This window comes from Brachyhypopomus gauderio, chromosome 6 (genome assembly GCF_052324685.1).
Source record: "Brachyhypopomus gauderio isolate BG-103 chromosome 6, BGAUD_0.2, whole genome shotgun sequence".
NCBI classification, from domain to species: domain Eukaryota; kingdom Metazoa; phylum Chordata; class Actinopteri; order Gymnotiformes; family Hypopomidae; genus Brachyhypopomus; species Brachyhypopomus gauderio.
Window position 1 is genome coordinate 19,873,792 of NC_135216.1, and position 25,629 is coordinate 19,899,420.

Here is a 25,629-nt window from a genome sequence, read left to right on the forward strand (position 1 = left end):
CCTTTTTTGCTTAAAGAATCATCATAGTTAAAAATATTGTTGTTTCAAAAAAATATTTGCATCTTAAAATAATGACAAATTGAAGAATTCATGACATTTGATTCCAGGTGAAGCCATTAGCTTCTTATTAAGACTGGTCAGCTGATATAAAGTGGTATGATGTATAATTGGATATGGCAGAAAATATACCAAGTAAGAAAGTAATATCCTTCAATCATATGCACGATTATTCCACACTAGATAAGAACTGGAACTGAAACTCTAGTGTTACCCTAAAGTAAGATGTCCTACTGTAGGAGGCTAGCTGTGTCTTTTTGTCCCTCTAAACGCTGAGCAGTGTTTATATCACTCATTTGTCATCCTTTCAGTGTTTATATCTGTTTATATCAGTGTTTATATCACTCATTCGTCATCTTTTCAGTGTTTATATCTGTTTATATCAGTGTTTATATCGCTCATTCATCATCCTTTCAGTTTTTATATCAGTGTTTATATAGGGTTTATATCAGTGTTTATATCAGTTTATATCAATCATTCATCATGCTTTCAGTGTCTAATAACATTTTAAGCATTTATCTGGTACACATGGCAGTAAATCTAATCATGATGACGACAGCTAAGGAACCTGAACTTTAGAAAAATGGATGTTATTAATGTCAAAATCATGACTACAAACCATTTTAATGCTCTGTGAGTGACATATCAAACACCAGTATAATAGCAACCTGACGAATGTCTCTGACACAGTCCTTCAGGAGAATGTCTTCACCTAAACAGCTTTATTTGGCTCTTCAGAAACCCAAGTGTCAGACAATACTTCAAAATTGATTGGTGACTCAATCAGTTATTTTGTCATTAAATATCCTTTGGGACAGTCGGGGCACAAAAATGTGCACCCCATGAACAAAGCCATGATTGAGGAACCTTGTTGGACGTGTGGTTATTTTCAGTGTGTTCTTAATACGCCTTTTGGCTTGATTGTGTGCTTTCACAAGCAGAAGTTATAAGTCCAAGGTCATAAAGCCAGCAAACCACAGTGGCTGGTCCCTGAATGACCATCACCAAGTGCCCGTACCTCTATATATAGAGAATAATGTTTCAAGTGACTTGTCTGAACACATAAAAAACCACACCTGCTCTTCACTGGACCAATTCCTGTCTGCAAACAGGTCATGTGATGATGCAATCACACCGGCCCTTCACACTGTCCCGCTGACCTCTCATAGCTGGAACTGCAGGACACCAGCAGGACAGCTATGTATCGATGCTGTTTGTGGAATATAGCTGCACTCTTGATACCACCCCCCGGCCCCCAAAAAGCTGGTCATTACATTACACAACCTCTGCCTCTACACACCCATGTGTAATTCGATTCTGGACATTCTAACCAGCAGATCACAATGTGTATGAGTAAACACTGTTCTTCCATCTCTCCCATAACATAGAACACTGGAGCTCCAGACGCTGCTCCTCTGCCTCGCGTCCACCAGAGGGCGCTCTCACCCATCTCTCATTACTCAACACTATACAGACTCAGGCTCCATTGTGAAGTATTGCCAAACGTTCCTGCTTGCGTACCAAGCCATTTACTCACTTTATTCTGCTAGTATCTTTACTGCCCCTTTGTACCTAAAGTCTCGTTGCTCTTGTTTACCTACGTCATCATCTCTTGAGCCCTTGGTCTCTTTTATGCTCTCTAATAAAGCAGCCCTGCTCCTGGATCATGACTGTTCATGATATGAGTGTGTCACACCGTAGCATCCACAGACCTGTAATGGTCCATCGACAGAAGTGATAGCTAAGAAAGGTCGTCAGAGGCCTCACATCTCGCTGAGCCTGTAAAACAAGCCCAACAGCTGCTGCTCATCTTCAATTTACTGACCAGGAGTGACTTATAAAACCTCAGTACTCAGTACTTGATCAAAATAACAGAGATGAGGAGGTAACAGGAGGTAATTTGATAGCATTTTCTTTTAAAGGAAAATATGAAAATACAGCACATTGACATAAGTGTCATGTCCAGTTACAGTCCAAAAACAGGAACAAGATAAAACCTTCATAAGGCCAACTGAATGAAGTTAAGATTCTTACCTTCTTTTTTGCATCAATGTTTCAATGTTTTGTCTTGTTTAAATCACAAAGTATAAAGATACTGTCATACCGAAGACTACACTACACCTCAAGCATTGATATCAATTTATTAGTGAGTCAAATAAACAAACTTTCTGAAGCGAAAGGGCAATTTGTTTTAGTTCATTGTATGTAAATGGACTGCTGTTCTTACTACAATTCAATACGCTTCAAATCACTTTTAAAGAAATTTACCAGTCTATGAACCCAGTGGTTTTGTGCCTTGATACGTAACCTGTATCTCATCACCTTTTTGCACTACCTATAAGGCTTTTTAGGTCCTTCTTGAGGAGAGATTTCTGGATCTTCATTCTCTTTCTGTGTCTTTTGGTATTCACCTCTTTCACAGACCTGCCAGGTTCTTTGGCTGGACAACAGTGGCTGATTGAATCCACGGGTTCATCCTTTAACCACTGACGTTGTTGCTAAGATTATGTCATAATGTCACTGGACACTTGCTACAGTTTCTCGAGTGCCTCATGCTCATCAGCACAACTGAATTGAGAGTCTTGGCATGTTTTTGCCAGTTTGGAATGTGGGTTTGTTCTCTCCACCAATCCTGCACCAACTGTTGGAGATACACAGGGCCGGCCCTTCCATTAAGCCTGGGCAGGAGGCAGTAGCCATAACAGCAGGGATGGGCGACTGTGCTGAAACACCTGGGACTGAAACAAGGTGATTAACAGGTTCTGCGTTTTACTTCACCACTGGTGTTGATATGAGATTTGGTGAGTCATAACCATGAAGTGCACATCCACTGTCTTGGAATATGGGTTTTTATTCACAACCCCATCAGAATACCACTTACTTGGAAATTTTCCATTGGAGTTGGATGTTCACTGCGTTTTCACTCTGGGAGAAGGTGCCGTATTTCCAGCAGGAGGTGGCGAGTCCCCCTCTCGTTACCTGTGTATTTAATGAAACTCAGTTATGCTCTGTAGCTCTCAGTACTTGTGCTTATTGTTGGGCCATTATTTTTGGTAATTTGTCACGTCATGGAATTCCATGATAAATCCACGAGGAACCTAAAAACAAATTTATGACACGTAACTCCACTTTATGATGTGACATAATGACATAAACAGGATGTCCTTAGTTGGAATGAGGAGGCTCGTGGTGTCCATGCTGGAGAATGGGGTCTGAATCTGTAGAATATATATTTGCGATATAGGCAAATGCTAGGGGCGCCGGCTGTCCAGGGGGGCGCTCGCGTGCATGCGGTTTTTTTTTTTTTTTTTTAACAAATGAACAATTAATAAATGTGAAAACAAGCAAAGTCCACATAATCATAATTTCATTGTTTAATAATATTAGTCAAATTAATTATTCTTATAATAACAACACACGACACCTATCACCCGCGCGCCAACCCGCCCTCCCCCGCGCGCTCTGCGCACCTCGTTAAAACCAGGCTTTACTCTGTACACCGCAGAGTGACATCTCCCTGTAAAGACGTCAAAAAGGCAGAAGTCCTCTGGTGCCCAGGGTAGAAAAAAGGAGAAAAATGGAGGAGGAAAGGCGGCAAAAAACAGGTAATATAATGGTAATATGTGGTGAATTAACACTAAACCATTGGCGAAGCGTCAGGGACTTCAACGCCTTCTCTGAAGGTTAATTGATCTTAAAAAGGATGCTTTATCTATTATATGTAATATATGTTAATAACGCTTCACCAATAATTTGTATTTTTCCTATAAATCGGCTTTCAAATCCACTTTTCGTACTTGTGCTTGAAAAAGACCTCAGCGGTGAAATAAAAAATCAACCAATCAGAATATTTCACACAGTTGTTTCTAGGTAAAAGAGAGAAAGGCCCTTCTACATTGAGAGCTTTTATTATAGATTGGCAGTTTTATCAACCAATCATATTATCGAATTAGAATCGTGGGGCGTGCTCCAATGGCCTCTCATTTTTATTTGAAACAAATCCAAAATGTTGCCAATCTGTAGCTGTTGTGTTTTTCTTTGAAACCAGCTCGCGACCCTGCGCGAGCGGTGTAGGCTTTTATTTCGCGAACGTCGCTGCAGTGTTCTCCGAAACGATAGGTGGCGATAGGTGGCAGTGGAGAATAAAAAACCCATGCAAAACCGGTGAAAGAACATTTTTACCTGACCAGAGACCGTATATATACAGGCATCAAACGTAATTATGGCTTTGCAGTGTTGTCCGAAACGATACGTTAACAAATACGAGCCTCTTGTAATTCCAGGACGAAACATGAGAGAACGTGAAGACGACGTCTGGGCGTTTTGAAAATAAACAACCATTAAATAATGTGATAAAAAAGCGAATTATTTCGATTCATTTCGAGTATATGTATAAATATTTAACTTAATTAAGTTTAACGTGCTGGGAAATATTGAAATGGACCTTTAAAGTGACGTACAAGTGCTTTAATTCCACCTTGTATAGGTGTATGAACCCGGCAAACATGACTTTGTCCATCGCGCTGAAGCGCGGCGCGCGCGCGAAGTTACAAAATTCGAGAGGTGCACGACGGCGCGAGGCCCTCGCGCACGGGCGGAGCCACAGTGATTACGTCATTTTCGCCGCGCGGACCCTCGCGCCGCTCGCATCATAGTGAAAACCGCCACTGTCCTCATACTGCCCAATCCTAGTAGGTGCTATGATTAGCTTAGCTTATGCACTTTTGAAATAATAGGCCCTTTTTTCTTCCGGAAGCTCTCGTTGCAGGGTAAAGTTACTTCCGTTACACATTAAACAATGGCAGAGTCCAATAACAAGAGCTTTTGCAGTGCACCAGGGTGCTCGATCTCGAAGCAAAAACAGTCGTATCTCAGTTTCTACGGTTTTCCGGCTGACGACGAGCAGAAAAGAAAATGGGTTTGTGCAATTAGGAGGGATGAAGGGGAAAACTTTGTGATACGGAGCATCTTTGTGTGTAGCCTGCATTTCACTGCTGCAGACTACATAGCAGGAAGCTCGCGGCTAAAAGTTGGTGCTGTTCCCTGTTACTGTTCCCAGTACTGTTACTGTTCCCAGCCGGTTTCAGTGGAACAGTTGCTGTCCGCGTTTGAAAGATCAAGCTCTCGGCTGGGAGTACACGTACGTCCGCTAGCATCTAGCTGTTACCCGCTAGCATCTAGCCCCGGTTCGCTAGCTTCTAGCTCCGGTTCGATAGCATCTAGCCCCGGTCCGATAGCATCTAGCCCCGGTCCGATAGCATCTAGCCCCGGTCCGATAGCTTTTAGCTCAGGTCCGATAGCTTTTAGCTCCGGTCCGATAGCTTTTAGCTCCGGTCCGCTAGCTTTTAGCTCCGGTTCGCTAGCTTTTAGCTCCGGTTCGCTAGCTTTTAGCCCCGGTTCGCTAGCTTTTAGCCCCGGTTCGCTAGCTTTTAGCCGTCATCCGATAGCATCTAGCCCCGGTTCGCTAGCTTCTAGCCCCGGTTCGCTAGCTTCTAGCCGTGATCCGATAGCTTCTAGCCCCGATCCGATAGCTTCTAGCCGTGATCCGATAGCTTCTAGCCCCGGTTCGCTAGCATCTAGCCGTGATCCGATAGCTTCTAGCCCCGATCCGATAGCCGATAGCATCTAACTAGAAAAGAGCAAGCTCTCGGCTGGCAGTACACCACGAACATCTACTAGTCGAGAGTTTGCTCTTTCAAATGCGGACAGCAACTGTTCCACTGAAACGGCTCTGAAACTAGTTGTGATCCGCTAGCATCCAGCTCTGCTCAGTAGCATCCAGCTCTGACCATCACTTTGCTGTCGACTATATTGGACACTGAATAAACAATAACACGTAATAACTTGGTGTGTGTCATGAACTTTATTGATACTGATGTAAACCAAACAATCAATAGCTGACGTCCCTTGGCTTGCTAAAGCTGGGCGTACACTGTACGATATTTTAAATCGTGTACTCAGCTCCAGCTCAAACTGTACGACTAAATCGCAGGGAGAGTCGGCTCGTGGAGCTGCTTCAACAGTGCGATACTCTCACGAGGAGCGATTTGAATTTCAAACATGTTTGATATTCTTGCGACGCTGCGATTTCTGATCGGGAGTTGGTCGTGAGGTGTGAATCGCTCCTCGTTTACCTGTGTAAACTATACGATGCACGACACGCGATTGAGCCGAAACTCAGCCCGATCGCAAAGATAGTCTCACGAGTGAAAAATCGGCTGAAAATGGGCCAAAAATCGCACAGCTTAACCTAGCTAGATATTGTTAACTAAAGCTGTCAGTATAATATGTAATATTATAATATATATCATAATAATATAGACTGTTTTACCACTCCGTAGGATGACTAATGGAACCAGCTATACCTTAAATAATAGTTAGTTACCTAGCTGGTGTTAGCTTACCCTGGTATAAGTGAATAAATTATTCTACAAACAATTTGTAGCCTCTATTTAACTTGGAACCGTTCGTTGTTGAATGTTCTCCAACGATACTGGAAACGTATTTAAAATTCAGTCTCGGCAGCGACGACAGGGATGAAGTAAACACACGCTCCATGCTGAGGTGAATTGACAACAACTATCTTCTGCGAGTACCGGAACTTGTTTTACCCGGCGGTGACGTATTTCCGTTTTGTTGTGAAAAGGGCCTATAATGTTGCAGTAGGCAAATTGCCCTGATTTGCACTGGTGGTAGTTGTTGTTTTTAATTTTTTTTTGTTCATTATTAATATTTAAAAGTTGTTCTCTGCACTACGTTATGTAAAATAGTTTTAAAATATTTTTTGTGCAACACCTTTATATTTATTGCTTGTTATATGGTAATTGTCACGTTGAGGACCCCGGCCCCTCCCCTTTGGGCGTGTGTATACGTGGTCCACGTGCTTTGTCTGCGTCTGTGGAACTCTGGGGTGAAGGCTATGTCGCGTGATAATGTGTATCACCTGTGAATCGTCTCGTAATCACATGGGGCTAATGTGGTTTGTCTATTTAATGTGCGCTTGCGCAGTGTCCTGTGCTCGTCGTTGTCTAGGTTTACACGTTGCTGTGTGAATGTTCTACGTGCGCTATTGCGCAATATCTGTGTTTTCCGTGCGCATTAAAGCGCTGTAATAAAAGTGACGTCTGAAAGACAAGGATTTTGTGTCTCGTCCTTCGTCCAGCCCCGAGCGTCACAGTAATATTTAAGTCATTTGCTTTTTATTTGTTTCTTTAATAGTGACACAATCAACCCGATGATTGATGATACAGGGGGCACCAACCAAAATCTCGCCTAGGGCACCACATTGGTCAGGACCGGCTCTGGAGATACATTTACATTTAGGTCATTTAGCAGACACTCTTATCCAGAGCGACTTACAAAATGCTTTGTATCTGTTCACAGACCTTAAACAGGAATTATAAAACCATACCTAGAAGTGTAAATAAACAAATAAACATACAATCTAAAGAACAACAACAAGTGTATGGCGCCAAAATATGTCCTAAAGTTTTGAGAATCAAAAAACTGAATCCATAACCAAGAAATTACGTTTTGTAATTGAGAAAACTGTCATTAATATTGAGAGTTAAAAAAGCAGGTTTGTAAACAGAATATTTATGTTTTAATAGTCTATTTTGACCCCCCAAATTACGTCCATGTACATTACATTTTATTTAAAACATTTAACACCCGTGAATCAGTGTCTTTATTTGGATATAGATAATGCTGCATCGTTTCCTGTGGTAGATAATTAAAAATTAGTCCTTATTTGTTCATAGAAACAACGAAAATTGCGATTATCATCTGAAGCGCCTATATGCGCGTGCACGCAAGGGGAGTAGGATTCTGCCGGGGAGTCAGAATTCGGCACAACACTCCATCAGCCAATGACTGTGTAAATCCCGCCCACCCGTAAAATAAGGTCCAAAAGTCAAAAGCGAGAAACTTCTGGAGGCGAGAGCAAGACTGAGAGAAGCGCGAGCGAGAAAAGGTGCAACGAAAACGGATTCTTCAAGAATATTAAACTCAAAATAGACTATTAAAAACATAAATATTCTGTTTACAAACCTGCTTTTTTAACTCTCTACCTCTCTTTTTAACTTTAGGATCTATTTTGGCGCCATACAAGTGTTAGCTGCTGAGTTAGTACTGATTTAAATACTCAACAAACAGGTGAGTCTTCAGTCTACATTTGAACATGGCAAGCAATCCGAGCAGTAAGTGGAAGATCATTCCACCATCTCAGAGCCAGGACAGAGAATAGTCTTGAGGTTTGTCTTCCATTAGACCTTTGACATTTGACATGACATTTGTAGTCAAGTTGTACTTGAGATTCAGAGAGCTCGTGGTACAGATCAGACTTTGACCATGGACATCATGTAAGGCGGGAATGGTCCATTTTAGGCTTTGTAGGCAAACATCAAGGTTTTATATCTGATGTGTGCTGCTACTGGAAGCCAGTGAAGAGAGCGCAGCAGAGGAGTCACATGTGAGAACTTGGGGAGATTGAAGACCTCTCATGCTACTGCATTCTGGATCAGTTGTAGAGGTCTGATGACCAATAGAGGAAGACCTGCAAGTTGCAGTAGTTCAGCTTTGAGATGATGAGTGACTGCACAAGCACCTGGGTAGCATCCTGTGAAAGGAAGGGTCGTATTCTCCATATGATGCAGAGGAGAAATCTGCAGGATCTGGTCAGGTTTGCAACGTGTGTTGAGAAACTGGAAAACTGGATATCCAAAGTTACACCCAGGCTTCCAGCAGTTTCTCATTGTGTTAACAGGGTGTTCTTGAAAGAAACAGTGAGGTCATGCTGATGTGTGACTGGATGTAAAAGGTTGTACTTGTGCTAATTGTAAAGTGTCCTTTGGCATCTTGGAAGGTGCTATACAAATTTTGAATTCATTCAAAACGGTCCACTGTCCCTGCATCTAGTGAATCTGCCCACCACGAGACACCATTTCCCCTCATTTCTTTCCACTGTGTCAGTGAATTCCATGTAAATGTGTTCAAACAGTTCTGGCAGCTTTGGAAAATGGCATGTTTACGGCTGAACGATCTTGTGCACATTTCTTCCTACAAATAAATCTTATAAAATTATAATAAATTCTGGTAAAATAAATCTGAAAAAATTTTAGTCATGGGTTGCAAACAGGGTGAATGCCAATGTTTCTCAACGACTGTCGTCAAAATCCCAGTACCAGGTACTTCGTTCTTTCATGGGGTGTATATATTTACATTGATACATTACATATTTCTTTAATTTTGTATCTTATAGTCTATAGCAGTGGTTCTCAAACTGTGGTACGCGTACCACTGGTGGTACGCAGAGCACCCCGCGGTGGTACGCCAGATGAACTCGGAAAATAAAAGATGCTTTGAGGTTTTTTTTTTTTTTTTACACAACACATTTTTTTAATTAAAACAGAATTATGACAAGTCCTGAAATTCAGAAACTAAAAGGGATTACTCGTATTATGTGCGGAGAAAATGTCGCTAAACAGTTCGACCTGGTGCATCTTTCAAACGACACGGTCACTCGCAGAATTGATGAAATGGTGGACAACGTCAGACAAACATTGACCGAGAGAATTAAAATGAGTAAATGCTTCTCACTGCAGTTAGATGAATCCATAGATGTCGCAGATTTAGCCAACTTGCTCGTTTACGTGCGATATGAGTATGAGGGCATGTCGCACGAAGACTTTTTGTGCTGTAAACCAACCACTACCAACACGAACTACAGGAGAACTACATTACAGGGTTGCCAACTTTTGACGTTCGCTTGGAGTGAGATTTTAACCTGGAGCCGGTGGCGAGTGTATTTTGTTGAGCGGGGGGTGGGGGGGGGGAGAACGAAAGTTGGCAACCCTGACATTATAACATATGTGTGTAATGAGCAGGGTTGCCAAATGCGTGAGACACACGCATTTGACCGTCTTCACACGCCACACATCCGATTTCTCACGTCGACAAAAAAAAAATCTAGTTTATTTACCTCTGATCCACATCTATGATTCAATGAGTTACTAGTTCGCTCTGGCGCCAACCATCGTGATATAATACTTAATTCGTGTCCATTTTACATCCTCCCGGTAACAATTTACATTCGCCCCCCCCCTGTCAACAACTTAAACTTGCCAAACAGCTTTTTCTTTTTTTTTCTTTTTTTTGGGGGGGGGGGGGGGGTAGTAGGTGGTACGTGGAGGTTTTTCGTTTGACAGTTGGTGGTACTTTGTCTAAAAAGTTTGAGAACCACTGGTCTATAGGATATAGCTTTACTCTTAATCAGGCATTCACAAACTTGCTCCAAACAACATCTCAGTGTACTATTACAGTGGAAATAAAGAACATCTCATCCTACAATATATCAAGTTTAAGCTAGTCATAATCACACCATGGACGTGATGACTTCAGTGACACACCTAAATAAAATATGGTTCCTGGAACTTTATTAGCAATTTTCACATAGGATAGTGAAACAACGCAGGTTGGATGTTGAGAACAGTTCATTTGTGAGAAACACACATTTCTCTTAAATAACAACAGAAGGTAAAGTCTGAAGAGAACAGAGGGAGGAGTGGCGCTACACCCGAGCTCGCTGCTTCTGCTGGAACTCTGCAATCCTGCCCTCCATAATGGGGCGGAAGTGACGAATCAGCCCCTGTGGGGAGGCAGCAGAATGAGTTTAACCCAAATGCCAAGAAACAAGAAACAGTCCTTTTAAAGCAATCTGTGAGAAGAGAGGTTTTGTAGTTCAGGCTCCAGGGCCCCAAAGAGTCAGCCGTACCTGCACGGGCCACGCCGCACCGTCGCCCAGAGCACAGATGGTGTGGCCCTCGATCTGTTTACTGATCTCCCAGATCATGTCGATCTCTGCTTCCTGCGCATCCCCCTTAACAAAGCGCCACATCATCTTGTTCATCCAGTCCACACCTGAGCACCAGGAAAGAGGAGAATTTGAACTTTAAACCCAAAGGACTTTTATAAAATTCAATGCCTCTAAATTTAAAATGATTGATTTTGCATTTTGGTTATTGCAGTAAAAAAATATATATATATATATATATATATACAGCCCTTTATTTATTATTAGTTTATTAATCCAGTGAGTAATGTACTAAAATAAACTGATGATAGTCATATAAATATGCTTGAGAACAATTATGATAATTATGATTATCATTATTGAATTATGATAAGGAACATCTCCAGTGCATTGCTCAACATTTTCATTCGGAACTCATTAGTTAGTACTAATTAGATGTAAACAGAGTAAACAAACTTATTTTCTTCTGATAACATGCAGATTCAAGTGACGCTACAAATGACACTATTGTCTATTGCAACACATTAGTATACACACATTATATATAACAGTACAAACATCATAAATACATCCAATCTTCTGAAGTGAATAGGTCTATGAACCTTGAGGGCTTCTCAGTGAATATATTATATGCAGTTCCCTCACCTTCCCTGCAGGGGGTGCACTGGCCACAACTCTCATGTTTGTAGAATTCCATCAAGCGTGCAATGGCTCTGATTACATCTGTCTGTGAAGACATTAGAGGGATTTTTTACAATCCTTTTCTATTTTTTCCCCAGCATCTAATCTGGAAACGTTTTCAGACACTTTTCTCCCATAATCACACAGCCTGGTTGCAATGGCCTGAATATGCACAACTCTCTGCTGTCAGTCACAGGCGCTGATCACATTAACTTAGTCATGTTACATACAGCAACGCTTTGAAGTCCAGAGTTTGCCTATAATCAGGGTGCAATATTGATACTGCCTATGAACAGAAATCACATGTCTATATGATTTAGAGGACATCTTATTGAAACTTGCTAACCCATATATGGCACTCAAGTCCTTCTGACCCAATCATCTCGTACTGAAACTGTGGTGTCTGTTTAATGCATTGCATGATAATAGGGTGCCAACTAATCATGGAGGAATAATTGAAATCAGGTTCTTTAGAGCTTGGAAAGTCCAATTTGACTAAAATCACCATGAACCCTCAAAAACAGAATTATGGGAAATAATGTGATAATGGGAAATTACACAATCAAAATTAATATCAATTCATTTAGCCTGTTACAGCCATTTTTGTTGGAGAAGTGGGAGGGTGTAGTAGAAACATCTCATAACATTATAATTACAGATGATTACAGATTTGCACTTACGGATTTGTCCATGACTATGAGGGCTGCAGTCCCCAGGCCGGACTGAGCCTGAATGAGAGCGTCAAAGTCCATCATGACGTCTTCACACACGTGGCGAGGGATGAGGGGCGTGGAGGAGCCACCAGGAATCACACACAGCAGGTTCTCCCAGCCGCCGCGGACGCCACCTGTAACAAACGTCAGGCAGGTGAACCTGCAATTCAACAGGTCATGATGAAAGTGTCAAGTGGACAGGCTTATCGGTACAGAGTCAGACAACCTTGAGCCCATGACACTGGTGCAGGAGGGTCACCCAGCAGCTGGTGCTTTGAAGAAAGGGCAGAAGATCATATACCTGCGTGCCTCTCAATCAGCTCTTTCATGGGGATGGACATCTCCTCCTCCACGGTGCAGGGGTGGTTCACATGGCCTGAGATGTTAAAGAGCTTTGTACCAGAGTTCCTCTCCCTGCCGAAACCCGCAAACCAAGTGCCGCCTCGACGACAGATGGTTGGCGCCACAGACACCGTCTCCACATTGGCGACCGTTGTGGGACAACCAAACACACCTGCAAGCAGACAAGTTTCCTCCTTACAAATTCAGGCAACAAATGTGGCTTACCAACTGATTACAGCTGAACCTTATAGCAAAACCTAAAATGGCTACTGAAGTCAAGTTGTACAACTGAGTCATTGAGTCTCTTTTGTGGAAGGTCTTACCCACGTCAGCCGGGAAAGGAGGCTTCAGGCGGGGCTTCCCCTGTTTGCCCTCAATGGACTCGATCAGTGCCGTCTCCTCCCCACAGATATATGCTCCCGCTCCACGAACCACAAACACGTCAAAGTCGTAGCCGGAGCCACAGGCGTTCTGACCGATCAGCCCCGCACCATACGCCTCGTTAATGGCAACCTGGGAGAAAGGGGAGTGTCTAGTTGCTCCAAGTAAGAATGCACAAAACAAGGGCTATGCACATCTTCCAGTAACTTGAGTTCACACTTCAAATATTTTCTACAGGTAACAGCCTCTCAATTTGACACTGATGATTAAAAGATCTTAAGCAGTAAGTGTCCCTGTCTGACCTGCAGGTTGGAAGATTCATTGTAAAATTCTCCCCGGATGTAGATGTAGGCGGCGCGAGCGCCCATCGCCCTGCCGGCCACCAGGCAGCCCTCCACCAGCTTGTGAGGGTCGTGCCGCATGATCTCCCGGTCTTTGCAGGTGCCGGGTTCCCCCTCATCAGCGTTTACTACAAGGTACTTGGGCCTGAACAGAGAAAGCAGAAGATCTGAGTGACTGTGTCTCCCACCAAGACACAGATCCAAAACCAAAGGAAGAAGGCCAACTGACTACAGTCATTTTTGCTAAACATCAATCAGTTACAGTTATTAATATCGAGTAGTGGCTGTGTAAAAATGCATAAGCTGCAGGGAAGGGACACAGCCATGAGTGTGAACACGAACATCACACCTGCCATCACTGGGCTTGTTCATGAAGCCCCACTTCATCCCTGTGGGGAAACCAGCTCCTCCTCTGCCGCGAAGGCCAGACACTTTAATCTCATTCAGGATCCAGTCCACTCCCTTGTCCAGAATCTCCCTGGTCTTGTACCAGTCTCCCCGACTCTGTGCACCTTTCAGTCTGTAACGCAACTTATACGCTCAGCTCTTAGCAATGCATATTCTCCATACACACTTTAATATTTAGACAATTCCAAAGCAGAAAGTTTAAGAAGCTGCACCTCCAGTCATGGCGCCCATACAAATTGGTAAAAATTCTGTCCTCGTCAGCAAGAGGTCCAAATTTTGTCTTCTTTTGTTTCTCCTAAGTGACATAAGAAACTTGTTGGGGTATTTTCCTAAACTATTGTTAACATTAAGTGGCTACACTGTAGACGTTATACGTACCTGCGGAGCAGTGCTGTTGTAGCGCACCAGTGCCACGCCGCGATCTGCAGTGGTGGAGGTGGAGGCGGCAACAGCCCGAGCTCCAGATGCAACAGCAGCGGCGGGGAAACGAGAAGCCCCGCCGCTAAACAACCGGCTCAGGACAGGACCGCCGACACAAGATAACATGATTTCTGTCAAAGGAAGATATTGAAAGATCTTCCAGTATTTCCGTAACACATACTTAGCTACTGTAAATTTTAAACAACTGTCTTCATGTGAATCTCAATTTCCAGTGAACGATGAAAGTCATGTTCCATGATAACTGTTTGAAATACACCAGTGACGATCTAGCTGTAGTTATAAAACTAGTCACCTAGCCAGCCTACTTTGGGAGTATTTTTCTAGAGACATTTTTTATTTTATTTTTATTTATTTTCCGATGAGATTTCTTAAGTACAGCACCAAATAGGGTAGATACGGCACCAACTACAGTAGACAGTAAATACAGTACTAATTATGGCACTAAATACGGCAAATACAGTACTATATACAGTAAATACGGCACTAAATGCGGTAGATACTGGTTAGAAGTCACATCATGACATTCCTAACACCAACTTCTGACTCAAGGCCAACAGCTCAACAGAGGGTGACCACTGCCCTCTACAGCACTGTGTGGTGCAGAGAAAACAAGCTGCCCAACACACCCAAAACCAAAGAGCTAATCATAGAGTACAGGAGAAACAAAACAGAAATTCAGCCCATTCTAATTGGTGGGACCAATGTGGGAGGGGTCAGGGACTTCTGCTTCCTGGGAGAGAAGAGGCAACACTGACCTGACACAGGAGCACCACACAGATGGTAAAGAAGGCACAGCAGAGGCTCAACTTTTTGAGAATCCTCAGAAAGAATAACCTCAACCAGAGACTGCTTGTGTCTTCACCGCTCCACCATAGAGAGCATCCTGATGTTCTGCCTCTGTACGTGGTTTGCTAGCTGCATGGTGGCAAACAGGAAAGAGCTCCAGAGAGTCACTAATGTGGCAGAGAAGATCACTGGGTGCCCTCTGCCACACCCATCTTCAGTTCTTACTGTCTAAGGAGAGCCAATACCATCCTAAAGGACTCAGCCCATCCTGGCCATTCTCTGCTTGAGCCACTGCCATCAGGTAGACAATACAGGGCCATCAGAACTAGGGCAACAGTCTGGACAACATGGTGGTTCAGTTGTTGGCACGTTTGACTCTCAGCACTGGGGTCTTGAGTTCAAGTCCAAAAACATGGAGATTAGGTAAACTGGCAGTCCCTGACAAATTCTCCCGGAGTGTGTGACCATGTGTCTCTTCATGTCCAATAAAAACAGTTGACTTGAGTGTGTGTGCATGAATGTGTGTGAGCTTGTATGCCCAGTAGTGGATGGTGCTCTGTCTCTTGGGTCTGTCCTCTCTCCCCTTCCTGCAGTCCCCCAGGGGGCTGTGGATTCTGGTAGAGAGTACGCTGTGCACAATTGTGCGCACTTCTTGCCGGTGTGTGATTATCTTCATAGTCATGCCATATGCTACATTAAAATTAGTGTACTATATATGCCAAAGAGTTCTGCACACTCCTCTGTAAACTTTACATTTTATTGACACCACACTCCTAACAAGTTAAGCCTTGTGCATTTGTAAAATTGCTCCTCTGTATATTTTGTATATTTCTCTTTTCCTTCTTTGTTGTTTAAGTATTATAGGCTCAGTTGAAAGACCTGCACTTTACTTCTCGTTGTACTCGTTACAATGATAATAAAGAATCTGAATCTGTAGATACGGCTAAACACGGTACTGGTGGGTTAGACAACCCGACAGGCTGGAAGAAAAATACACACGGCAAAACAAAATACAGTTATTTACCTCCCTACACCTAGATACCCCTACCTACCCATACCCACCCCCCCCTCCTTCCCGTCCTGTGAACCTGGCGCTCTGCCGTTAGCGGAAGTGGCTAAAATACATACACGGATACGACAGTGACCTCCACAAACACACATATCCTAGAATCCAGCTAGATCGTAAGTATTCCTTTCATTTGACAGTACAATTAGCATTAACTGTTTCTTTTCGGCTGTAAGTACAGCTTAGACATCACCAGAATACATATTAAAAAGCCATAAAACTATTTACCTTCGTATGTGTCCTGGATCTCCGGGTACAAGATGCAGCCACGCTGACCCGGAAACACTGTCAGGTCGGCAAGACACGTTGACCCGGAAACACTGTCAGCTCTGCTTCTATGGCAACTGCAAGCTGTAAACTCATACAACCTGCCGCTTAACTAATAACGGTACTGTAATGTATTGCACAACAGTTTTAAAATCTGTTTACACTATTTGTCTACCCGCATTCTATACAGTAGTCTACCCTCAATCAGCCCTTAGATTTGTTCATCTTTGATATCTGACCTTGCATGTATAACCACCAAAACATTTGTCCGACAAATAAACGTAAGGGAGGAAATCCCCTGTAATTGCTTGACATCATGTCAAACTCATGATTTTAAAAAGCCATATATAACAAATTGAATTTGAAATTCTTATCTGACATTTTAGAAACAGTTAAACAGCAGTTTGCTTTGCTTCCAAACGTGAATCAGTTAGGCTACATGATGTTAACGAAAACGTCTTAAAGCAAAATGGAAAACCACCAGTTTTGTATCTTGAAGTTTGTTCGTTCGTTCATTTGTTTGTTTGTTGTTTTGCTTGATTAAATAATTCAAAAATACATTAGTGACATTATACCTTTAACATAATTTCACTAAGACGATCTGCTCAGGTCTGGTCCTGACGATGTAGCCTACTTGTAGTGTTTAGTTCCAACCCTAAATGATACACCACTACTTCAGAAACATTTTAAAAAGGTGTGCTAGATTAGGTTATAAATAAACTCTGCAGGACAGTTGGTCCTGAATTGGAGCATCCCTGCTGTAAGATACAGGTACTTAAACGTACCAGGTTTAATGTATGTGGCATTTTTTCTAAGCATATTTTTTCCAAGTAATATTTTAGATTAGCTTACAGAAAATATTTTGAAAACCTTTTTTAACCTGGTGCTGTCTTGTAAAAAATATCTATAACTATAAATCTACAACCTATTCAGTTTAACTGTCTAAAACTGCATAATTTTAGTTCCCAAAGATAACCAATGTCAACACAGTTTATGTGGGTGTGACCAGTTTGAATGGGAGTATGCTACAGACACCTGTTCTATCATACAGAACATGCATTCACTGCTAAATGATTTCCAGTTGTACGAATCCAAAGACATCAGGCATTAATACATCTATATATAAATCTTAGACTACATTAGTGTCAAGTATGGCTATAATGTATTTGAATAATTAAAATACTCAAGACAAGAAAAATAGAAAGTAAGCAAGTACAAAAGACAAAATGCCACAAAAATCAAAACAACTGCACTTCCATTCACATATACACCCAAGGTATATTTTGTACCCTAAAAATTAAGTAAATTAAATAAGCTGTTATGTAACAGTTAAAGTGCGGGAACTGAATCTGCCATAATGCTGAAATGCTGAGAAAATGTATTTGGGTCATTCCACTAGAATGGTTCAAATTGGACTTTGATTACATGTGGTTCAATTTTTTTTATTACATGTATAATTTCTATGTATACCTCACAGCATTAAGGATATTTTTAACTATCAGAATATTATATTTTCCCATCTCAGGCATTAGCTCTTTATTATTATTGGTCATTTTTTCAAGATCTGGGCAATGGTTTTCTTCAACCCCGTTACGTACACAGTGGAAGCTCTCTGAATATGATCATAAAATGCATTTCTGAAGAAATCAATATTTTCATATTAATCAGATGTCCCCAAAACTAATTCAATAATTGTGAATACAAAAATGTTACAGAATCTCACTTTTTTGCAATACTAAAGTCTGAAATGTTCATTTTCATGAAAGCGCTCTTTTTTCATCAAAAGTGTGGTTTAACTAAAGAATCTTCACCAAAATCAATAAGCTTATAATAACTCTCAACATTTTAGACAGAAGTCAACAAACATTAAATTACTTTTCAAAGCATAAAAAAATAATGTATTAAAATGTGGGTGTGACGGGGTTGAGACTAGGGTAACGGGATTGAAGATGGTAACGGGGTTGAAGGGACAAACAGGGCTTAGAGGACAGCAGAGGTGGGACCAAGTCAGTGTTTTGCAAGTCTCAAGTAAGTCCAAGTCTTTATCCTCAAGTCCCGAGTCAAGTCTCAAGCAGACAGTCAACTCAAGTCAAGTCTCGAGTCAAGACAGGCAATCGTCAAGTCAAGTCCCAAGTCTGAAACTTGGAATTTCAAGTCCTTTCGAGTCTTTTTTTTTTTTTTTTACCAATGTTGCAGGTATATTTTAAATGTAAATAATAGACATGTATTGTTTTTTAAATCTGTATTCTCCTCAAATCTTGATAAAACATGTGCAACTGAAAACACGAAGTATAAAAAAAAATTTAATTACACCTCTTTATTGCACAGTTCAATTAGTTAAAATTAGCTGCAAAATATTCATACTTTAAACTACAATTTTCCAGAAATAAATATTCTGTGAAAAAGTCATAAGTAGAACTCCATGTTCAAATAAAAAGTGCTGATATTTTCACAGTACAATACAAAGAACCATAACAGCATTTTTCCCTCTCTTCTCTTATCTGGTTTCTTGGAGAACATGTGTGTCCATGTGTGAGTGACACAAGACAAACAAATATAAGAACTGAACAATTAACAGGAATCAGGAATGCAACTTTAGACATTTCAGTAAACTATTCTGCATTGCATTTGCAAAAGACCAAACTGGCCAAAAGTCTGTATGTCATTTGTGCACGATGAATGATGAATGTAGGCCGAATGATGTCCCCATAGCTGAAAACTCGCTCCACTTTTGTCAATATATTTTTTCTCGACGTAGATGTCTTCAAATACACAATCCATGCTGAGATAGAACTGGATATGATGGTGACAGAGAGAGGCTCTCTTCCCTGAGTTCAGATACAGAACCCAGGGTTGCCAACTCTCACGCATTGAGCGTGAGACACACGCATTTGACCGTCTTCACACGCTCTCACACCACACATCCGATTTCTCACGCCGAAAAAAAAAAATCTAGTTTATTTACCTCTGATCCTTATCTATGATTCAATGAGTTACTAGTTCGCTCTGGCACCAACCACTGGCGATCGATCGCGATATAATACTTAATTTGTGTCCATTTTACACCCCGCCCGGTAGCAATTCACGTTCGCTGACCTCCCCCATTTGATTGGTTGTGCTGCAGCTCATGCACACACACACACACACACACACACGTACAGAGTGTGGAAAAGCAGAGGACCGGTCTGCGTCAGAAGGACGGAAATGAAATTAATGGGGCGCACTTTATAAATATTAATATGCGTTTTAAAATTTAGATTTGGGATTAAAAAAAATCAAGTCTTTGCAAGTAAACAGGTTCAAGTCCAATTCAAGTCCCAAGTTATTGGTGTAAACGTTAAGTCAAGTCTAAGTCTCTGAATATTTTTTCAAGTCAAGTCAAAAGTCTTAATATTAATGACTCGAGTCTGACTCGTGTCCAAGTCATGTGACTCGAGTCCCCACCTCTGGAGGACAGGATGCTGGAAATTCACAGGTGAGGTTAAATAATGATGAATATGTTAGTCATGAGATTAAGCATTGTGACTAATGTTAGTGTGATGATGATCTGAATGACAATGTGTCTACCATGTGGCTTTGAAATCAAATCAATGAGTGGTCTTTTAAGAGGCCTCATCATGACCTGTGTGAAGCTGGCCCCCCCTCATACCCAAAATGCTGAAATAACACTGCAGTTCGTTTGTGCTGGGTTTGTGCCCGTTTGTGCTGCAAATATTTTCGTTTGTGCTATTAAGGCTTTTGAGTAATTTAAAAATGCATTTTCTGACCGGTGACGTCACGCAGCCCCCCCTCCACGTCCAAATTTCTCCAAAGTAGTCTCATTCGTTTGTGCTACGTTTGTGCTCGTTTGTGCTGTTAAAATGAACGCTTCAATCACTTGCTTTGTAAAGTTACAGTCGTTTAAGTTTTCACACGCGTGACATCACCAGCCCCCCCTCCACGTCCAAATCACTCCAAACTGGTCTCGTTCGTTTGTGCTACGTTTGTGCTCGTTTGTGCTGTTGAAATTAATGTTTGTGCTTTTATGGTTTTTTAAATATAACCGATTCTTTTTCATACGCGTGACGTCACCAGCCCCCCCTCCATGTCTAAATCACTCCAAACTGGTCTCGTTCGTTTGTGCTACGTTTGTGCTCGTTTGTGCTGCGAAAATTAACGTTTGTGCTTTTATGGTTTTTAAATTAGGCTATAACTGGATCTTTTTCATACGCGTGACGTCACCAGCCCCCCCTCCACGTCCAAATCACTCCAAACTGGTCTCGTTCATTTGTGCTACGTTTGTGCTCGTTTGTGCTATTGAAATTAACGTTTGTGCTTAACGTCACGAGCGCACCTCTCACATGTTTAACTATAGCTATACAACAGAATGGGCTGGATGATGTTGGACTACAGAAGGGACAGGAGGTGAGGGGTAACACAGAAGGCAGAGTTTCTGGATGACATCAAAGCTTCTGTTGAGAGATTTAAGAGGTAATATTTATGACATTTATAAGTAATATTGATCTTCCAATAATGAAATTGAATGACAGGAATCTTTGTGTGAATCATTGTTTCTGTGGGGATGCAAAAACACAAACACACAACCCTCATGCAGGAATCTGCACTTCTGCAAAGTGCTAATCATTTTCTGAATACATGAATCAGAGGTAGGAAATAATGCATCTTATTTGATGGGCACTCAAAAACATTAATAAGTGAAAACACAAGTCATACAACATTTTTTTTCTTAAATCCATTTTTACTGTAGAAAGTCTTGTTATTTGATGGAACATGTACTTTTCTTTAGGTCAGAGGGTTGCAAGTTTGGATTCCACATTGTATCTAAATAACTCAGTGGCTTTGAATAAAAAAAAAAACATCAGCTAAGTGTAGTGTAATGTAATTTAACTAAAATCTGCTGCTTGTTTTCCCAACCTACTCTTTCGTGTAAAAAACACGTGATGTAATTGTGTGCTTGTCAGGCACAGTGGAAACCCCCTTGGAGAGGTCGTCAAAGCATTGCCACCCTGAGAACGGCCTCCGGCAGTAGGCGACGTAATGCCCGAGGGCTGCCCAGTAAGGCACCAGACGGAATGCTACAACACCCCTTAGAATGAAGGGCTCATTGCAGGTGAGGTTGATGGGGAAGTCTTGCAGCACATAATCCTTCTCTGCAGCAACTTCAATGGACAGTGCTGCCCCAGCAGTGTGGCGGTGGGTGACCACACCATTGCAGGCCTCGTCAGTAATTGATTGGGCTGCTTTTGCAGGTCGCTGGCAAATTGAATACTGCAACTGCACTCCATCCTCAAGAGCTGCTTGAAGACCCTTGATGCCCTCTGTTTCTATGTGCCGTATGTTTAAGGGTGCAAGGAGACATGCTCTGAAGCTGGCCATTGCTCTTGAGCATTCTGGGTTCCCACACTGAGCCAGCTGAAATATCTGGGTGTTTCTCTTGTCAGTGGTGGTTAGGTGCTTGTTGAAGTTTTCACTGTCGCAGAAAGTGCAGCATGAACATTAGCAGAAAGAGTCAAATGCGCACGTGTTGTCCAGGCTTACTGTTGCTTTTCCAATCTTAATGGACTTGCACATATTTCCATAAGTCCCATTTGAATTTTGGTTTGCTTTGGAGCTGTGTGTAGCCACTCTGGCTGTGGAATAAGATAGGAGGTTGGCCTCTTTTTTGGGGGTACTGCCAGGCCCCTCCAGTTTTCCAGTGTTGGCTGATTGGGTGTGTCCACTGCCAGGCCTTTGTCGCAACCAACATCATCCCTGTCTGGCTTGTTGTGTTTGGCTGAGGAAAGCCGCATCTCCCCTTCAATGTAATTTAGGTGTCTGCCCACAAAACGATGAACGTGTGTAGGCAGGTTTTCGTTCCTGAAGAGGCCACGTTTTACATTTTTGAATTCGGCCTCCACATACACCGGTCCACAGAGGCAGGTAGGAGCCAATTCTGACAAGTTGTGGTATGTCATATTGTCATGGTCTCCATGATGTGATGCACGACTTAAACTTTGTTCACATATCATTTCTGGCTTTGGCATCTAGTGAAGTTAAGAATTTAGTTCCATTAATTTTTTATTCCAGAATTCATTTCAGTTCAATTGCTATTGTTCTCTTTCCTGTTAGAAATTAAACCTTATTGTTCTGAATTTTTTGTGTGTGGTCCATCTCTCAGATGTCTGTTTTTTACTATGTTAACACGATCAATCTTCTCATGTGCAGCCTTATCTACTTAGTCTTTACATATGGCTGAGTATTGGTTCGCTACTGCCACCAACTGGACAAACTAAATTGTTGCCCCACTGTTAGTTCCAAAACTGATACATTCAAAGGTTTTTCCATAATAGTTGGCTAGGAAGGCTAGTTCACTTATAGCTTGCTAGTTTTATTACATGCTAAATTTGTAGGCTATTTCTGATCAATTACTTAATCATAGCTGTAGATATTTAAATACAACCATAATTTCATGCTCTGTGTATTTGATAAAATCATAGCTGTGCCTGCATTTAGCTGTGCCCACATTTAAGGGAATGGCAATACAGTACAACTTACTGCAATATGTATGGTTTAATCACATTACAACATACAACATTGTATGAATTACTTCAATATTGAGTGTCCATGTCAAATAAGATGCATTATTTCCTACCTCTGACTCATGTACTCATGTATTCGTCAAGGAAATGATTAGCCATTGCTCAACTGTTTTAGTGAAGTTAATAAATAATGAAGGCGTTTAGATTCAGTTCAATGTTTTTGTGTCAGTAATACAGTATTTGTCTTAAGGCAGCTATCAAGCAAGACATTATACAAAGAGTGTTTGCATGTGCAAAAGAACAGTTCTTTATTGAATGTGAGTAAAGAGCAGTATCCTTAAATGGTTTGCATTGTGTATCCATGCATTGAATGTACTGTACATATAAATCAACATTTTAGACTTTTTGTCAATCAACAATACACCACATACATTGAATGAGATGGTGTTTCTTGGTGGTTCAGACAAAAAAAAAAACCAAGCGACAAAAGAAAATAAATGAGCATTATAGCAATATAATAAAGGTACTAGTAAAATGGTTAAATGCAAATGTTTAAATGTGAATGCACTGAGCTAAACAGATAGATGGCCAGGAGAAGGAGTGGTACCTGAATGTGGATGCCCTGCTTCGCATGTTGCAGAAACTTTCAAGAGGTCAACATAAAACATTTAATTAAACCTAATTAAAGCATGGTCATTGGAGCTGCTCTGTCAATTCAGCAATGAAGCAAGAGGACAGTTCCGGATCTTCTCCACTGCCCACAACACCTCTGAAGATTTCTGGACAGAGGCCTTCTAGACAAAGATGTGGTTGATCTGCATAAGGGAACATTAAGATCCTCATACATCTCTCAACAGAAGCTTTGATGTCATCCAGAAATTCTGCCTTCTCTGTTACCCCTCACCTCCTGTCCGTTCTGTAGTCCAACATCATCCAGCCCATTCTGTTGTATAGCTATAGTTAAACACGTGAGAGGTGCGCTCGTGTCATTAAGCACAAACGTTAATTTCAACAGCACAAACGTTAATTTCAACAGCACAAACGAGCACAAACGTAGCACAAACGAACGAGACCAGTTTGGAGTGATTTGGACGTGGAGGGGGGGCTGGTGACGTCACGCGTATGAAAAAGAATCGGTTATATTTAAAAAACCATAAAAGCACAAACGTTAATTTCAACAGCACAAACGTAGCACAAACGAACGAGACCAGTTTGGAGTGATTTGGACGTGGAGGGGGGGCTGGTGACGTCACGCGTATGAAAAAGATCCAGTTATAGCCTAATTTAAAAACCATAAAAGCACAAACGTTAATTTTCGCAGCACAAACGAGCACAAACGTAGCACAAACGAACGAGACCAGTTTGGAGTGATTTAGACATGGAGGGGGGGCTGGTGACGTCACGCGTATGAAAAAGAATCGGTTATATTTAAAAAACCATAAAAGCACAAACGTTAATTTCAACAGCACAAACGAGCACAAGCGTAGCACAAACGAACGAGACCAGTTTGGAGTGATTTGGACGTGGAGGGGGGGCTGGTGACGTCACGCGTATGAAAAAGATCCAGTTATAGCCTAATTTAAAAACCATAAAAGCACAAACGTTAATTTTCGCAGCACAAACGAGCACAAACGTAGCACAAACGAACGAGACCAGTTTGGAGTGATTTAGACATGGAGGGGGGGCTGGTGACGTCACGCGTATGAAAAAGAATCGGTTATATTTAAAAAACCATAAAAGCACAAACGTTAATTTCAACAGCACAAACGAGCACAAACGTAGCACAAACGAACGAGACCAGTTTGGAGTGATTTGGACGTGGAGGGGGGGCTGGTGACGTCACGCGTATGAAAAAGATCCAGTTATAGCCTAATTTAAAAACCATAAAAGCACAAACGTTAATTTTCGCAGCACAAACGAGCACAAACGTAGCACAAACGAACGAGACCAGTTTGGAGTGATTTAGACATGGAGGGGGGGCTGGTGACGTCACGCGTATGAAAAAGAATCGGTTATATTTAAAAAACCATAAAAGCACAAACATTAATTTCAACAGCACAAACGAGCACAAACGTAGCACAAACGAACGAGACCAGTTTGGAGTGATTTGGACGTGGAGGGGGGGCTGGTGATGTCACGCGTGTGAAAACTTAAACAACTGTAACTTTACAAAGCAAGTGATTGAAGCGTTCATTTTAACAGCACAAACGAGCACAAACGTAGCACAAACGAATGAGACTACTTTGGAGAAATTTGGACGTGGAGGGGGGGCTGCGTGACGTCACCGGTCAGAAAATGCATTTTTAAATTACTCAAAAGCCTTAATAGCACAAACGAAAATATTTGCAGCACAAACGGGCACAAACCCAGCACAAACGAACTGCAGTGTTATTTCAGCATTTTGGGTATGAGGGGGGGCCAGCTTCACACAGGTCTCATACCGTACTACTAGCTTGTTTGTTTGATCAGTTCTACATGACATAAAATGATGAAAAAAACATCAACATTTAGGAGTGCTGCCTTGGAGGACTTTATTGTCCCCATCAATGTCAAAGAAGAACAACAGATATAAATTGCAGTTGAACTGAGTTTTATTAACCCAAATTAAAAACAATTGCAACTACGACAACATCTAATCTAGAAAACATTCTAAACCAAATAACTCGTGTTGACAAAGTGGTGTGTGTGTATATATGTGTATGTGTGTGTGTGTGTGTGTGTGTATGTGTGTACACGTGAGGGTGTGTGTGTGTGTGAGGGTGTGTGTATGTGTGTACACGTGAGGGTGTGTGTATGTGTGTATGTTGAGGGTGTGTGT

At 41.7% G+C, this 25,629-nt stretch overlaps 1 protein-coding gene and 1 long non-coding RNA gene across 3 annotated transcripts; one reads left to right on the forward strand and one right to left on the reverse strand.

Annotated features, from left to right (window-relative positions):
• Positions 1–10,473: 10,473 nt before the first annotated feature.
• ndufv1 (NADH:ubiquinone oxidoreductase core subunit V1) lies at positions 10,474–16,358 on the reverse strand. Of its 2 annotated transcripts, XM_077009462.1 has the most exons (12): positions 16,255–16,338; positions 14,930–15,089; positions 14,112–14,284; positions 13,946–14,028; positions 13,675–13,845; positions 13,287–13,470; positions 12,927–13,116; positions 12,563–12,775; positions 12,229–12,395; positions 11,513–11,594; positions 10,829–10,974; positions 10,474–10,702 (listed from the first exon to the last, which is right to left on the reverse strand). In XM_077009462.1, the coding sequence occupies exons 3-12, from the start codon at positions 14,277–14,279 to the stop codon at positions 10,625–10,627; spliced, it is 1,482 nt and encodes a 493-aa protein (XP_076865577.1). In that variant the 5' UTR covers positions 14,280–14,284; positions 14,930–15,089; positions 16,255–16,338; the 3' UTR covers positions 10,474–10,624. The 2 variants fall into 2 exon arrangements, with proteins under 2 accessions (XP_076865577.1, XP_076865576.1); XM_077009461.1 differs by lacking the exon at positions 14,930–15,089 and having other exon boundaries at positions 16,255–16,358.
• Positions 16,359–19,928: 3,570 nt separating this feature from the next.
• LOC143517223 (uncharacterized) lies at positions 19,929–22,383 on the forward strand. Its single transcript, XR_013131902.1, has 3 exons — positions 19,929–20,763; positions 21,255–21,403; positions 21,543–22,383. It is a non-coding gene; the product is annotated as an uncharacterized LOC143517223 (long non-coding RNA).
• The last annotated feature ends 3,246 nt before the right edge of the window (positions 22,384–25,629 follow it).

Coding starts and splice junctions, on each gene's coding strand:
- ndufv1 (XM_077009461.1), bottom strand. CDS start 14,279: ATGTTATCTTGTGTCGGCGGTCCTGTCCTGAGCCGGTTGTTTAGCGGC. Junction 12,396..12,562: donor GCTGATTGAGAGGCACGCAG/GTATATGATCTT, acceptor CGTTTGTTACAG/GTGGCGTCCGCGGCGGCTGG. Junction 10,703..10,828: donor GTGCGGCGTGGCCCGTGCAG/GTACGGCTGACT, acceptor GCCTCCCCACAG/GGGCTGATTCGTCACTTCCG.